Source organism: Pleuronectes platessa, chromosome 17 (assembly GCF_947347685.1).
Source record: "Pleuronectes platessa chromosome 17, fPlePla1.1, whole genome shotgun sequence".
Lineage (NCBI taxonomy): Eukaryota > Metazoa > Chordata > Actinopteri > Pleuronectiformes > Pleuronectidae > Pleuronectes > Pleuronectes platessa.
Genome location: NC_070642.1, coordinates 2,485,435 through 2,500,572, shown reverse-complemented (window position 1 = coordinate 2,500,572; position 15,138 = coordinate 2,485,435). Strand labels below are relative to the sequence as shown.

General features: G+C 40.2%; 1 protein-coding gene across 1 annotated transcript; it reads right to left on the bottom strand.

The window, feature by feature from the left end:
- Positions 1–2,095: 2,095 nt before the first annotated feature.
- nus1 (NUS1 dehydrodolichyl diphosphate synthase subunit) lies at positions 2,096–13,729 on the bottom strand. Its single transcript, XM_053445723.1, has 5 exons — positions 13,164–13,729; positions 12,250–12,381; positions 5,770–5,922; positions 3,794–3,893; positions 2,096–3,663 (listed from the first exon to the last, which is right to left on the bottom strand). Exons 1-5 carry the CDS (start codon positions 13,561–13,563, stop codon positions 3,573–3,575), a joined length of 876 nt encoding a protein of 291 aa, XP_053301698.1. The 5' UTR covers positions 13,564–13,729; the 3' UTR covers positions 2,096–3,572.
- Positions 13,730–15,138: the final 1,409 nt, after the last annotated feature.

Genomic DNA, 15,138 nt, shown 5'->3' with positions numbered 1-15,138 from the left:
TCAGCACTGCATGAGCACAAAGTGGAGGAGGAGGAGGGAGGGGCACGGCGGGGGCTTGTGAGCGCCGCGGAGCATGTCGGGGCGAAATTCTCACAAGAACTAAAATAAATGCCCATCAGATATCAAAACACATATTAACCCTAACCCTTTTATTCTTAAATAATGATGAATTAAGAAAAAATTTGGCTCAGGCAGAAGGGACACTTCTCTCAACCAGGGCAAAAGGACAGGTGCTTGAGCACCACTGGGGGTCTATCTGTGCACGTGCCTGCACATAAGGATGAGTGAACATTCACCGCAGTCTTCCTCAGAGCGCCATACACACTGGACTGTAGAAAGAGACCATTACACCTCAGTCCTGAACTACTTGGACTTATTATGTGGTTCATTTGGTTTTGAACAGGGTCAGAGTTTTCCTACCATGCCCGACCCATTAAATGTAATTATGTAGTTTTGAATGGAATATTTTTACTTAGTCTGGATACATTTAGTACAGATACTGACAATGCTGCAAATACCTTTATTTTTCTGATGTTCTCCTTTACACTTGACATACATTGAACTTCTGTACATCCTGGGAGATGGAGTTTTTCCCTACTCTTGTTGCGGGTTAGGGCAGAGGAGGTCACACCTTGTTAAAGCCCTATGAGAAAAATTGTGATTTGTGAATATGGGCTATACAAATACATTTTGATTGATTGATTGATTTGTTTGAGAGTTTATGTTAGAGTGTAGGATTCCAACATGTTTCTATCTAAGGGATGCTGTTGAATCGGTCTCACAGTGTAGCAGTTTGAATCTGGTTGTTGTGGTGACATCCCCATACAAATTGCTGCTGGTGAGGCTTTTCCTCAGAGCGCTGACATGAGAGAAGGAACCAAGGACAGACACTGCTCCTGATACTAAGTAGAAAGCATTAGTTTAAGCTGGTCTCAAACAGAATCAATCTTAAGAAAAACCGAAAAAACTAAAAGAACACTCAGGAACCCTTTATTATTTAAAGTGTTCATGCTGTTTAGTGTGAACTGAAGGATGTCAGCAGAGAGTCACTGTCGTCTCACAACAAGGATCCACTGACCAGTCAATCAACGTGTCTGTCTTGACATGTGTCATCTTCCACAGTTAGCAATTTTTTGGCCCTGGCCAAGAGGTATTTTTCCATTTCAGCTTCAAATCTAGAGAAGAGAAAAGGACGGATAATGCACTGCTTTACAACAAACAAGTAAGAAAAACTGATAAAAGTTAGGGAAAGTTTAAGGAAAGTAACAGAATCTTGTGTAGCACAAATGCTCTATTTTATTTCTTTAATCATCCTGCTTTAGATCTATTTTGGTGCACACCTCAGGAAGTTCTGATCCGCAGGTTGAGAACCTCTGTTGTGACAAAACAGAAGAGTTTGCACCAGGAGTCGCTAGTGTGTCATGTGATATTAAAACATTTATTTGATACTGATCCACCGAACAGTTCCGTGTCCAGTGTGAAATTATCATCATCAGGGTGTACTGTTCTAATCCAGACAACCTGCCATACACTGCTCAAAACAAGGGTTTGAATCAGTTTTTGCTCAAACTGAAGCACCAAACTGTTATTTCTGAAAACTGCAAAGAAAAACACACAGCGGCTCACAGAAGTCAACAAAATGCTTAAACCCTTGCTGTGGATTTGAAATGTAACTTGGAGTGAAGAGGCAATTTGTGAGCCTGATTTGATCATGTGTTTTAGCCATAGAATGTACAGCCTAAGTGATCAGAGGAAAGAAAAGCGAAGACATTGATTGCAGTCCTGGTGACATGGAGCCGTGCACTCTTTGTGTGCACATATACAGTAGGTCTAAAGTTGTGGTGTGATGGTTTCCTGCATTTAACAGTCAGACAAAAAAAGCACATGAGCACAGTAACATGATGATGCTGAGGCTCTAGGGTATGAACAGAACTAATGCTTCTACCAGCAACGAGACCTCAAACACACACACAAACAGTTTGTGTGACTTATTAATGCTTGTTTGCTTTATACAAAAAAACAGGCTGCACCACAAAGAAAATGATTGGGTTAACTTTCAGAACACTGAGCACAAGCATAAATAAAACCAAGTGGAGATGGCTCAGCTGTTTTAATGTGGCTCAAGAGTGGAACCACAGTACTTCCATTCTACAGATCAGAACAAAACTTGACCAAACTCGTGTCTGGAGAAAAGAGAATGCACATAAGATTGATCTCAGAGAAACATTCTTTAACAATCAAACACAGTCACTTTTCATTTCTCTGACTACTTGACATCTTTTATTTTGCCTTGATGTTGTCACCTGACTGTGATGTGACCTAACATTACTCCAAGGAGAACCAGTTAGATTTATTGAGAGTAATGGTGATTGTATGAAGGACTATGACTGAGGAAGCTGATACAGTATATGTAGAACAGATTTGTCAGTGTAACCTTGCAACAAGCAGTTTCCAAACTTTTATTAGCCGAGACCAATGGCATTTTCTGTTATTTATATTTGCCCAAAGGGGCAGTGTTATATTGACCTAGAGAACTCAGTTGTTTAAGTGCCGTGAATAACAAGTTATTAAAATTTACAATAAAAAAAATCAAATGTTTGTCAGAGTTACAGTACGACCCATACAGATTATGAAAGCTTGCTCAAGACAAACGTTTGACAAAATAATCTTGAATTAAATTCAACTTACTTATTTTTTGTAATTTCATTATTCATTGGACATCTTCTCATGGACTGTATTGCAGATGGAGATAATCAAGTTGTCAAATGTGATAAGTGACAATTCAGTTAAGGCAGATAAGTGAGGATTAGTAACTATTAGCGGGAGCTGAGATTATATTGTCATGGAACTGTCCTTTAAAAGTAGGAACCGTCGGCAGACACATACACAGTCAGACAGTGTTTTTCTTTATTTCAGAGCTTGGTCAGTCGAACAAACCTCTGAATGTGTCTCAAGCAACACTGCACATGATCACACAACTGTAAGCTGGAGGCCAGAGGGACAAACACAGAGCCACATAATTTCTCATATTTACAGATTATTTACTCTCTGTCCCTAAGGTCAACTTCTTCTGCTCAGCTCACATGGTGTTAGCAGTTGAGCCTCTCCCAAAAAATGCAACTGTATTCCCCAGGATGCCGCACAAGGACTAACACAAAGCCTAGTTTCTTCTTTGTTGTCTGTTGAGTGAAGGCAAGTCATGTTCTGGGTCTTCAGCAGTAAACAGCAGCTGGACACTGAACAGTGAAACAGTGAGCCAGAGGACAGAACAGGGTTTGTGGAACACAGAGTCTGTGCAGATATTCTTCTAATGTCAATGTCTCTCTTATGTCAGTTTGGGAAACATGTTCCACAAGTCCTGTGGATGCAAGTGTATTAAGTGACAAGAGCTGGTGGCAGGAAGTGAGCTGGCTGGCTCTCCCAACTTCCTCGTTTTAGAGCAATCTTAGTCTGTTAGAGATCCAAGAGACACACGGATTGTGGGAGAGGAGCAGTGAGGAACACAGCGAGCTGTGGAAGATTTACCACACCCTCCCCTGACTGTGTGCACCCCACACTTCCTGGCCTGAGTGTCACTGGCCGAGCCGCTGCTGACAATCGCAGTACCGCTGCAGGGCACCCAACAAGTCCTCATAGGACACATTTCTGTGAGAGGGCAGGGAGCTGAGGACACAGAGAAGGACAAACATGTCAAACACAAAACACCACATTCAGAAAAAAACACACACCTTCACTCCTAGTTTAACAGTGCCATCTACTGTTCATGTTGACATTGAAACAGACAGTAACTCACATGAATTCAGTGAGTCTGATGTGCCAGGGGAGGAAGCCCAGTGTGCTCTCCACTGGACCAAACTTCACCACCAGCTCAGGTTCTGGAATATTCTTTGACTCTGAAAGAAGCACAGACAGGCAGTCATTCTCTCAACAGGACAAACCTTATTTATAATAGACGTTCTATTGAAGTGATTGACTCAGATACAACTTACAGCTGCAGCAGTTAGCACTGTGGCCTCACATTAAGACGCTTCCACTGGGGGCCTTTCTGTGTGGAGTTTTAATGATCTGCCTGTGCAGGTTTCCAAAATCAGTCTGAAAACATATAGCTTAACCAGCAACTTAAAAGTGCCTTCAGGTGAATTGTTGTTTGTCTGTATAGGTCAGTGCTGTGATCTATCCAGAGATGTACCCTGCTTCTAGCCAAGGGTCGTTTGAGATTGGCTCAGAGCCTGGTGTGACCCAAAATGGGCAGCATAGCTAATTAATCAGAACATAAATGTCCGTTAAACAGGCCACATAATGGACTTCACTCACCTGAAGTTCAAGTCTAATTTCCAGTTTTTTGCCTGAATTTATCCTTTCTGACACAAAGAGAGAAAAGCTGCGCCTCCTGTGTGAGCTGCTTGCTCCCTCTGGTTACATTAAAGCAGCTGTGATGCTGCAGTTTGTTCTCTAACAAGGATTATTAAACTTAATTTCTTGCTTTGTGAAATGTCTGTTGTTTAACGACACATGCAGAAGGGCTGGGTCGATAAGACATTCCTCCTGATTTGATACTTACATGATTTGATAGATATTGTGATTGTTAAGTATTGTGATTCAGTATAAAGATGAATTACCATTTTTGTATGCCTTTTAATCCTAGACAATGGGGGAAAGTTTGATCATTCACTTCTAAAGCGTGTGTATTAGGGATGCCGTTTTAGTCACCAGTGTAACACAAGGTTAAGGAAAGTACAGATTACATAACTTGCAACTGCCACTGTCTGATACATTATTTTAATTAAACAAAAAAACGTACTTGGTCAATCTCTTTGTTTGTAAAAAGAGTGGAAGTAAGCCTGTGGTGCAGAGCAACAGCAAGAGCAGTGCAAAATATGAAGTTGGAGATCTAAAATGTTATAATTTATAACTTGACATCTATTGCGCTTCTATCGGTCAAGAGGGACTGCTTGGCATGTCATGTTGGGGTTGTCCTTCGGGATGTCTACCCTCATCAAATGCTGCTAGAGACTTTGATTATTGATGATGTTTTCCTGCACGTGGCATCTATTGCACTTCTGTCCGTCCTGGGAGAGGGATCCCTCACATGTGGCTCTCTCTGAGGTTTCTACATATTTTTACCCTGTTAAAAGGGTTTTTAGTAGTTTTTCCTTACTCTTGCTGAGGGTTAAGGACAGAGGATGCCACACCCTGTTAAAGCCCTATGAGATGAATTGTAATTTGTGAATATGGGCTATACAAATAAAATTTGATTGATTGATTGATTGAAGAGAGAGGGATCCCTCACGTGTGGCTCTCTCTGAGGTTTCTACGTTCTTTTAACCCTGTTAAAGGATTTTCTTAGTAGTTTTTCCTTACTCTTGATGAGGGTTAAGGGTAGAGGATGTCACGCCTTGTTAAAGCCCAATGAGACCCATTGTGATTTGTGAATATGGGCTATACAAATAAAATTTGATTGATTGATAGGAGAAGTGGACGACCACAGCGCATCGCAAGGGTAAAGCTGCCTGCAGGGAAATCCCAGTAAGCTCTCTACAGATCCTGAGACATCTTTTTCGTAAAATGCCTGGTGTAACACTGCCACCTGCTGAATAAAAGGGGTAACTTTTTTCTACTTCGAGGAATAGGAGGGAAATGCAGTATCTTTCAATAAATGATATTGATCCACAAAGATTTTTTTTGTGCGCAAAGAATAGTATAAAAAAAGATGATCCCGTAGTGTAACAAGTTTTCCAAGCACTAATAAGTAGAGTAAGTAAGTGTTACCTCTGAGCATCATGTCCAGCATGGTGACACTGATGTCTCTGGAGCTCCTCTCTTTGTTCTCCACAGAGCGACAGAGCTGCTGCGCTACTTTCACGATCCTCTGCTTTCCATCCTCTGGAGACAACACCTTCACAGTAGGCCTGCAGGACACCACTGACACACACACACACATGCAAAACACACGATTATCTTTAACTGGCCATGACTGAACACTTGAGCAAAATCTCTCTTCAAAGAGAGATTTTGCTTCCTATCAGAAATAAGAGATTATTTCCGGGTTAGGGTAAATGCTTGTACCATTCATTCTACTCTGTCTGGATCATGTAATGAGAATAAAACATCTGTTCTGTTCTTTGTATTTACGTGGGTGTGTCCAGGTGCAACTAGGAGGTTATGTCGCTTAAATGTTGTTTCCGAAATTAATTGTGGGAATATATATTTTCTCCTTTCCTTTCATAATGTGTGGTCCGATGCTAAATGAGATAAGTTAGGAAACAGTGAAGCTCCTTTCCTAATCATTTACAGAATTCCAACAACTCTTATCATGGTGGGCGCTGAATTACTTCTCCGTTTTGTGATTAGAAACAAAAAACTGGCAGTGTCTCAGTACTTAAGTTTGAAGACGCTTTTATAGTAGTTCAGTTTGGGGGACAATTTTTCCATCGGTCTTAAATGCACTGCCTGCTATATCACTTTGCAGCTAATTAATTTGAAGAACTTGAAGGACTAATTTTCATTGATTTTAATATCATATTTGCATATTCTACATTCTAGTATGATTCAAAATCAATATCTGTAAGAAATTTGCCCTTTACCTCAGGAGTCAAACAGCAATATATATCATGCTAACCTGGTCATCAGGTTTTCATTCCCAGCACATTGTTAACATAGGTGTACCCTGTCCGGTGGGATTAGCTCCAGAACACATTTCCATAATGACAAATATAATTTAAAGAGAAAGAGTGTGTGTTTGTGTACTATTGGCTTGTATCTCTAACATTATGCTATTTAATTAGGACTTATACATTTTATTGTGTGATAGTGTACTAGCCTCCTAAAATTGGATTGATTGATATCCTGGCAAACATTAAACATCATTTCTACACAGCCCTCTGGATTCGGTGGGGCTGTCCCACACAGAGAAATTCTATGTCGAGGAAAGTCGACAAATGCCTATAGGCCCAGACACAGCAAAGATCGACATACTGCCAAAGCCAGCAGTGAGCAAACTGGCTACACCTGCTCCACATCCTCCTCAGTACAAGTCATAACCAACAGAGTAACTAAGATCCACTTAATGGGTTTATGAGACGAGAAGCGAAACAAAAGACCAATCAGTGTATAAGGTTGATGCATTTAAATATCCTCAACGGATGGACAGACTCAGACAGAAACTCATTATCCAAGTGTAGAGAGGAAGAGGAAGCTGCACTGTTCTTCAAGTACTTGGTGCATCATGGAGAAAATGCATGACTTTGATGTCCATAGTAAAACAGAGTGAGACAGCTGTTAACACTGGAAGTGTTTCTGCTGTGGAGCTGCTGCTGCCAGTGCTATGTAGGGATTGCCTACTCAAATGGCCAGAAATAATACATATTTGTATATGACGTCGCTATAAATGTAATCTACATTCTGTTTTGACAAAGAAATGGTTAAGAATCATTTGATCTATTACAATTAATAATAAAGGGTTTTTACAGAGGTATCCTGTTTCACTTTTTCCTTTCTTAGTTAAAGATCCATTTCCAGTGGGGGTGAAAACACGGAGGGACAAGTGCCAAAGAAGGCGAAGAGAAGGCTGAGACCATGCTGGACAGAAACGCAGCAGAGAAATTAAAGACTGTGCCTTTGTCAAATGACTCTGTGTGCCGCAGAGTAGATAAAATGGGAACAGACATTGTCGAGCAAATTGTGGGCAAACTTAGCGACCCTTGTTCACTCCAGCTGGATGAATCCACAGATGTCAGTGGAAATGCACAACTTGTTGCTTTTGTGAGATACATCGATACTGACGACATTTATGAGCACATACTATTCTGCCACCTTGTTCCAGGACACAGACGGGCTTGCAAAGCTGTGCTATTTGGCAGATATATTCAGCAAACTGAATGAACTGAATATGTCTCTGCAGGGCAAGGACACTAGCATTTGAAACCTGTATGACAAGGTGGGTGGCTTCCTGAAGAAAGCAGAGCTGTGGAGAAGGGCCTCTGCACAGGGGGATTTCACCTGCTTTCCTCAGGTGGATGATTTGCTCTCTAGTGAGGATGTGGAGAGAGCTCCAGTCAAGTCGGTCATTGTTGGACATTTTACCAACTTGATTCAAAGGTTTTCATTCCTACTTTCCTGACATGGAGGAGAAATCTGCACCGCTGGATTGGGTGAGAAACCCATTTCTCTTGTCTGAAGCAAACAGAAGCAAGCTACCTGTCACCGTGTCATCTGACGTGGCTTCCAGATGAAGTTTGCCACATCCACACTGACACAGTTTTGGGTGTGTGTGAAGCAGGAGCACCCTCACCTGGGACAGAAAGCTTTGGATCAGCTACTACGCTTTGCCTCCACATATTTTATGTGAGGCAAAGGGTAAAAACCGAAACAGGCTGTGCCTGGAGAAGAGATTGATCACAGCAGTTGCTTCCCTGCCATCAAGACTGACAAAGATCCTCAGTGAAGCACAAGCACAAGTTTCTCGCTAAAATGTAAATGCAAAAGAACTCACTCAGTTCAATGCATCAATGTAATCTTCAGTGTTGACAGTTTGTAAATTTAAGATCAGTATTCTTTTCGATCTTAAAAGAAGATATTTTAAGACGATCGATTTTATTTATTTATTTTGATCAAATCTTTTATTTAAAATTAAGTTAATGATTTATTTTCCGTGATGAAGTGTTTATCTATAATTAAGTTCATTTTGAGAATATATCTTTGTTATGATACCGAAAGAGGGCACTTTAAGTTGATAATTATTTGTATGTGCACAAATCTTTATATATAATTGAGATAATTATTTATTTAAATATTGTCTTTATTTATTCTTATATCTTTTTATTTCCATATAGTTCAAGAGAGACCACTACAAATGTATGGAGGACCATACATGACATAAGTAAAAATAAATAAATAAATAAATGTATAAATAAATACATAAATAAATAAATAAAAAAGGAAATAAATTAATTAATACAGAAATAAATAAATAAATATGTTAATACCAAAAGAAATGTCAAAATAAATGTCTTAAATATATTTGCACATTTATTTATTCCCTGATACATTTCCTTTTCATTTGCAGTGTCCTTATGCTAATGAGAAAGGCGGGCCTAACCACAGTCTCGAGCAGGATTGGTCACAAGAGTGTAATGATCCAGCCCTACGTCTGCCTCTCAATGCTGACTGGTGTCCAGTAGCTGTTTGCAGCGTTGAGCCAGTTCACACTTAAAATGAACTAGTTCAAGTTCAGAGGGTTAGTTAAGGTTATTTTTTATTGGGATGATTTAGCTGTCAGTAGTCCTGACTGTGAGCGTCACGTCTCGTGTTGTACTGAGCACAAGGAGCGAGCCGAGAGGAGAAGGAGGAAACAGAAACTCCAGCTCGTTACAAACCACCTGCAGCTTCTGCTCTGATCATGAAGCCGCTGATCTCTGAGCAGATGTGACCAGAGAAACTCTGTGTTTTCACTGTTCCACAGAGTCACTAACTGGCTGTTTCACGGTGAAAAGCTCAAGTCTCAGTCACTGCCCGTGTCTCTGAGCGAGTGTGTGACGGAGCGCAGGGGCTGTGTGTGTGTGTAGCTCAGTTGACCAATCCTGCTCGAGATTGAGGTTAGGCCCGCCTTTCTCATTAGCATAAGGACACTGAAATGTGGAAATAAATAAATGTGGAAATAAATAAAAGTTGGAATAAAAGTGGAAATAAATAAATAAATGTGGAAATAAGTTTAAGACATTGATTTATTTAATTCTGCATTTATTTCCACATTTATTTATTTATTTCCACATTTATTCCAACTTTTATTTTTCGATTTCAGTGTCCTTATGCTAATGAGAAAGGCGGGCCTAACCTCAGTCTCGAGCAGGATTGGTCAACTGAGCTACACACACACAGCCCCTGCGCTGCTCCACACACTCGCTCAGAGACACGGGCAGTGACTGAGACTTGAGCTCTTCACCGTGAAACAGCCAGTTAGTGACTTTGTAGAACAGTGGAAACAGTGAAAACACAGAGTTTCTCTGGTCACATCTGCTCAGAGATCAGCTGCTTCATGATCAGAGCAGAGGCTGCAGGTGGTTTGTACCGAGCTGGAGTTTCTGTTTCCTTCTCCTCTCGGCTCGCTCCTTGTGCTCAGTACAACACGAGACGTGACGCTCACAGTCAGGACTACTGACAGCTAAATCATCCCAATAAAAAATAACCTTAACTAACCCTCTGAACTTGAACTAGTTCATTTTAAGTGTGAACTGGCTCAACGCTGCAAACAGCTACTGGACACCAGTCAGCATTGAGAGGCAGACGTAGGGCTGGATCATTACACTCTTGTGACCAATCCTGCTCGAGACTGCGGTTAGGCCCGCCTTTCTCATTAGCATAAGGACACTGCAAATGAAAAGGAAATGTATCAGGGAATAAATAAATGTGCAAATATATTGAAGACATTTATTTTGACATTTCTCTTGGTATTAACATATTTATTTATTTATTTCTGTATTTATTTCCATTTTTATTTATTCATTTATTTCTGTATTTATTTATACATTTATTTATTTATTTATTTTTACTTAAGTCATGTATGGTCCTCCATACAAATGAGCAATGTTATGCATATAGATGGAATTTTATATTTGAAAGTGTCTAGTTACAAAGTTTAATAAATCAGACACTAACGGCACAGCACCGTGTATCACATCTTTTTTCCAACCAAAAATGCTTTGCGCTGGTTAAGGGGTACTCGGCTGAAATTTTTTTTTCAAAGGGGGCACATCACTGAAAAAAGGTTGAGAATCAATGCTCTAGAAGAAGTGCAGCCCACACACGTGAGACACGCCTGAGACGTACAACTCACACGGGCAGTGTGGCATTTCGAAGACGATGGGCGCGCACACATCCAGTGCAGCCTGGGCGAAAGTCCAACATAATGGATGATGAAATAAAAACCAGCTGCATGGTCAATTTACTTAACTTTTATGTCCAGAGTCAATTTTATTCACGTTTAATGAGACTCGCTAATATCAAATGCAAAATGATCTGATTTAAAGATTTTGTGTGCTCAAAGAAACCTCTATGGTAGATCTCTCAAACTGTAATACTACTACCTTGATGAATAATTGATGGATAACACTGACTGACACTTTCTTTGGGATCTTAACTTTAGACAGAAATGTGGGCATGTGTGTTTCTGTGGGCTAGCTGGCAGTGTCAGTTTCTGTCTTTTGTGTTCTGGAAATTGAGTCCAACAGCAAACAGACAAGTGACATACTCTTGTCTTGGTTTTCATCCCATAGAAAGACAATAGACTAGGGAAATTCTGAACACTGAGCCTGTATTGTATGAATACAGCCTTTATGTTTTCATTCATATACTTACAGGTTCTTTTCCTTATAGTATTCCCTTTCCTCTCAATATTTTGGTTAGAGATTATTTAAGCAGCTCCCAAAACATTTAATCCAAATATTGGGGCTGTTGTCAAGCAGAAGGATATGTCTGTGTTACTGAGGGGCTAGTGAAATAGAGGACACCCCAGTCGCTTAGAATATATGGTCAGAAAACCTCAGTATGACACTAAGTCAGTTATATCAGGCAAAACAGAATCAAGCCCAGAAGGGGAATGGGATTCAGCTCTTTATCAGAGTATCAACCCTGCAAGTGTAACATCATTAATGTATTTTACATATGATGTTTAAGTGTACATTGAGTGACACAATTTGCAAGAACATTAAGGATGAGAACCAAAAATGTGTATTTAACAGTCACCAGTTCTAAATAATTAGAGTGTGTCGCATCAATAAGCTCCGACATAATCAGTTGTGCTCCCTGTTTAACTTCTTAGTACTACCAGGGTAGTGTTACTCTATTTATAACAGTGTAATGTACAGCAGTGAAAGTGACTGGGATCTCTTTGAGTTATATCTTTTTGAGTCATTGTAAATATAGGAATACAATGTTTCACTAATACATACACTAATCTTTTCCTTTATTCAGCTGGACACTGTTGCTTTCCTTGTCAGTACAGAAGCGTATTTGGAAAATAGCTGATTAGAAAGTGGGTTAGGGGTTTGCCAAAGAAGAATCTACATTCAGCAGAAGAGGTAGAGCTGGGATAATCAGGTTTACTCAATCCCTACCCCTACTACAGAAACCAGATTTGTACTTTACATGCCATTTAAGAAATCAGGTTACTAAAGAAAGATGACTGTAGGCTGTTTATGCCAAAGTGCATGTAAACAAACTGACTGAAATAACAAAAGAGCAGTAAGTCCTCACCATGATGTTGGTGTTTGTCAGTACCATTGCTCAGGAACTCCACATTGTATTTGGATCCATCTCCACCCAGAAAATCCTGCTGCTTCCTCACTATCTCCTCAAGCAGACGAGAATCATTTTTTCGGAGAATACCTAAGGGAGACATCAGCGAGGATGATGAGCATTTCAATCAACTGACAATCCAGAAAAATAGAGAAGAAAGCAGAAAAGGCCACAAGCAAAAGATAAAACGTTTGTATCAGGTGGGATGAAGTTGCTGTTGGAATAAACCAGTTTATTCAAATCTAAGTGCCCGTATGAGCCCTAATGTAAACAAGAGTTGTGTCCTGAACTGAGGTCATGTACATGTGTCGATTTTCAACTACCTACCAATATAGTCTAGTCCTATATTGTCAAAAGTATACATAGAGCCTGAACATAATCTCTGTGTAAGTGTAAAATTGAGGCATATAATCGGACATCTACAGTCACATGCCATTACTGAAATAAACCAGCGGGAGGGAAGTGGGTGATTCATGTCTCCAGTGGGAGGGAGGATCATTTTTCAACTTGTATCATTCACGGTCAGATGAGCTGGGACAAACTGTGGAAGTCAAACTAATTCATCTCATAAAAGTAATGCAAAACAAATAGGTGGTAGAACGTAATGTGATAAAACAACAGTGTAGATTAAATCGTCTTGTTGGAAGAATACTGTGCAGGTGCATACAACTGCAAATAGGCACAGGAGACTAGGATCTGAGGACAGTGAGCAGCTACTTCAATACACTGGTAGAGATCAGAATAAGTATTAATTAGTTTGAATGAGTAGAACATAAATACAGCAGTGGAGTCTCCCCACTAGATTATAAGTGTTGAGTAGATAGCAGCAATTACAACATAAGAATTCAGTAAACCTGAGTCACTGTATTTACCGTGATTGTCATAGACGCTGACATTAGAAATACCAACGGCCATACACCACACCACCAGGTTGGCTATGTCCGTGTAGCTGGGCTCCTCTTCGGCTACCAACAGGCCGATGTGGACCGGCAGCTTCTCCAAGGACCTGCCATCGGACAGACACCGGGACCGGCGACTGACAGCGTAGTTTTCAGTTACCGGGTTAGCGTTAGCACCGGGGTTGCGATTTAACTTCTTCTGGTGGTCCGGGAAGCCAGCCAGGGCTAGCGGCAGCAGCATCGCGGTCATAGCCCGCTCCCACAGTCGGCCCTTCCAGCTCCGAAGCCGGACACGGATCCAGGAGACGAGGGCTCTGTTGACGTGGACCAGCACCAGCAAGAACCGCCATAACAGGCCGTACAGCAGCGCCATCAGCGTCTCTATTCCTTCAGGGTGAAGACTGACTTGACAGCGATCAAATGTGCTGGTAAATCTCTTTACCTGCCTGTTAAATCTGATTCAGCGGCGGCAGCTCTTCGCTCCGCCTTCCGCCATCTTCCCCTCGCCTTAGCAACCCCTGACCTGTGAACCTCCAGAGTGACACGTAGCTCGCTGATTGGACAGAAGCACAGTGACGTATTCTTCTTCATTGGAAGATTAGATATGTCACCGGCAAAATCCTGCCCTCTATAGTTTGTTATGATAAATTCAGTCATTTTTCTTGTAGTGATGGGCAGGGAGCATTACAAGAAATGATCAACCCTTTCCCTTACAATCACTTTATTATGGTACTCACTATCTCCCAGTGGAATACTAGAGGCCTCATAGCAAATGGACAGAAATTTAAGAGAGTTATAAAGGTTGTAAAGGACAAACCTGATGCAATGGTTGGTTGATATGTTATGGCAGAATATAGCTCAGTCAGACATGATAGTATATCAAATAATGAAGTGGCTGGTGGTATAACATTCATTAAAGACAATCTACTATTCAGAAGAATATTTGGGAGGATATGAATGTACACTTGTTGAGGTATTAATAGCATAAGATTCTATCAAAATAGTTAATTTCTATAACTCGTGTCAGGCTTTAACAGGAGCAGTGTTTAAGGAGATATTGGGACAGGTATGTTGGTGTTGTGACTTTAATGTACTCAATCCTCTTTGGAGCAGTGATCATACTGATAATTATGGTACAGGGGTTGAAGAAATGTGAGATACAAGGAATCTTGAATTTATAAACAATGGTAGTACAAGATTAGAAAATATAGAAACAAGATGTCATGTGTTGATTTAATCATAGTTTCTGCATATATAGCTGGCCTATGTGAATGGAAAATATGCAATAATAACATAGTCACACGATAATTTTCCCATCATGTGTACTAAAATACTGATAAATGTACCCATGAAAATATTCCAATATAGATGGTGCTTTAATAAGGCTCAATGGGATAAGTTTAAAGAGTGCTGTGGGGAAATAACTAACAACAAAAAAATACATTGCCCTGTGGATTAAATCAAATCAAATATACTTTATTGCCCCATGGGGGAAATTTTCTTGGGCCAAAGTGCTACAGCAGCTGCAGAACATTACATTGTACAATGACAATAAAATCAACAAAACAAGGACATATCACGTAAGACCCCGAATAATGAATGCACTAATGAAGTTATAACATGATAATTGACTTTGCCTCTACACCTAAAACTGTCCTAACACACAATTGTGCCATTGTGGAATGATTAATGTAGTTTGACCAATAAGAAAGAAATAAAGTTCTCAGAAACCTCAGGAATGATCTGACCTTAGACAGTTTGATGGAATATAAGAAGAAAAAAGAGCCAAAGCATATCGAATTTATTAAAAAAATACAAAAAGAATACTAAAATAAAAGCTAAATTGAATGCATGGAAAAAACTTTGCAGAGAAAGATGTGGCTTATGTCTGAAATATGGTTCAAAAGATGAGTGGGAAAAGGATATCCAATAAAATACACTTTCTTGC

Coding starts and splice junctions, on each gene's coding strand:
- nus1 (XM_053445723.1), bottom strand. CDS start 13,563: ATGGCGCTGCTGTACGGCCTGTTATGGCGGTTCTTGCTGGTGCTGGTC. Junction 12,382..13,163: donor CAGCGTCTATGACAATCACG/GTAAATACAGTG, acceptor TGTCTCCCTTAG/GTATTCTCCGAAAAAATGAT. Junction 3,664..3,793: donor ATCAGACTCACTGAATTCAT/GTGAGTTACTGT, acceptor CTGTGTCCTCAG/CTCCCTGCCCTCTCACAGAA.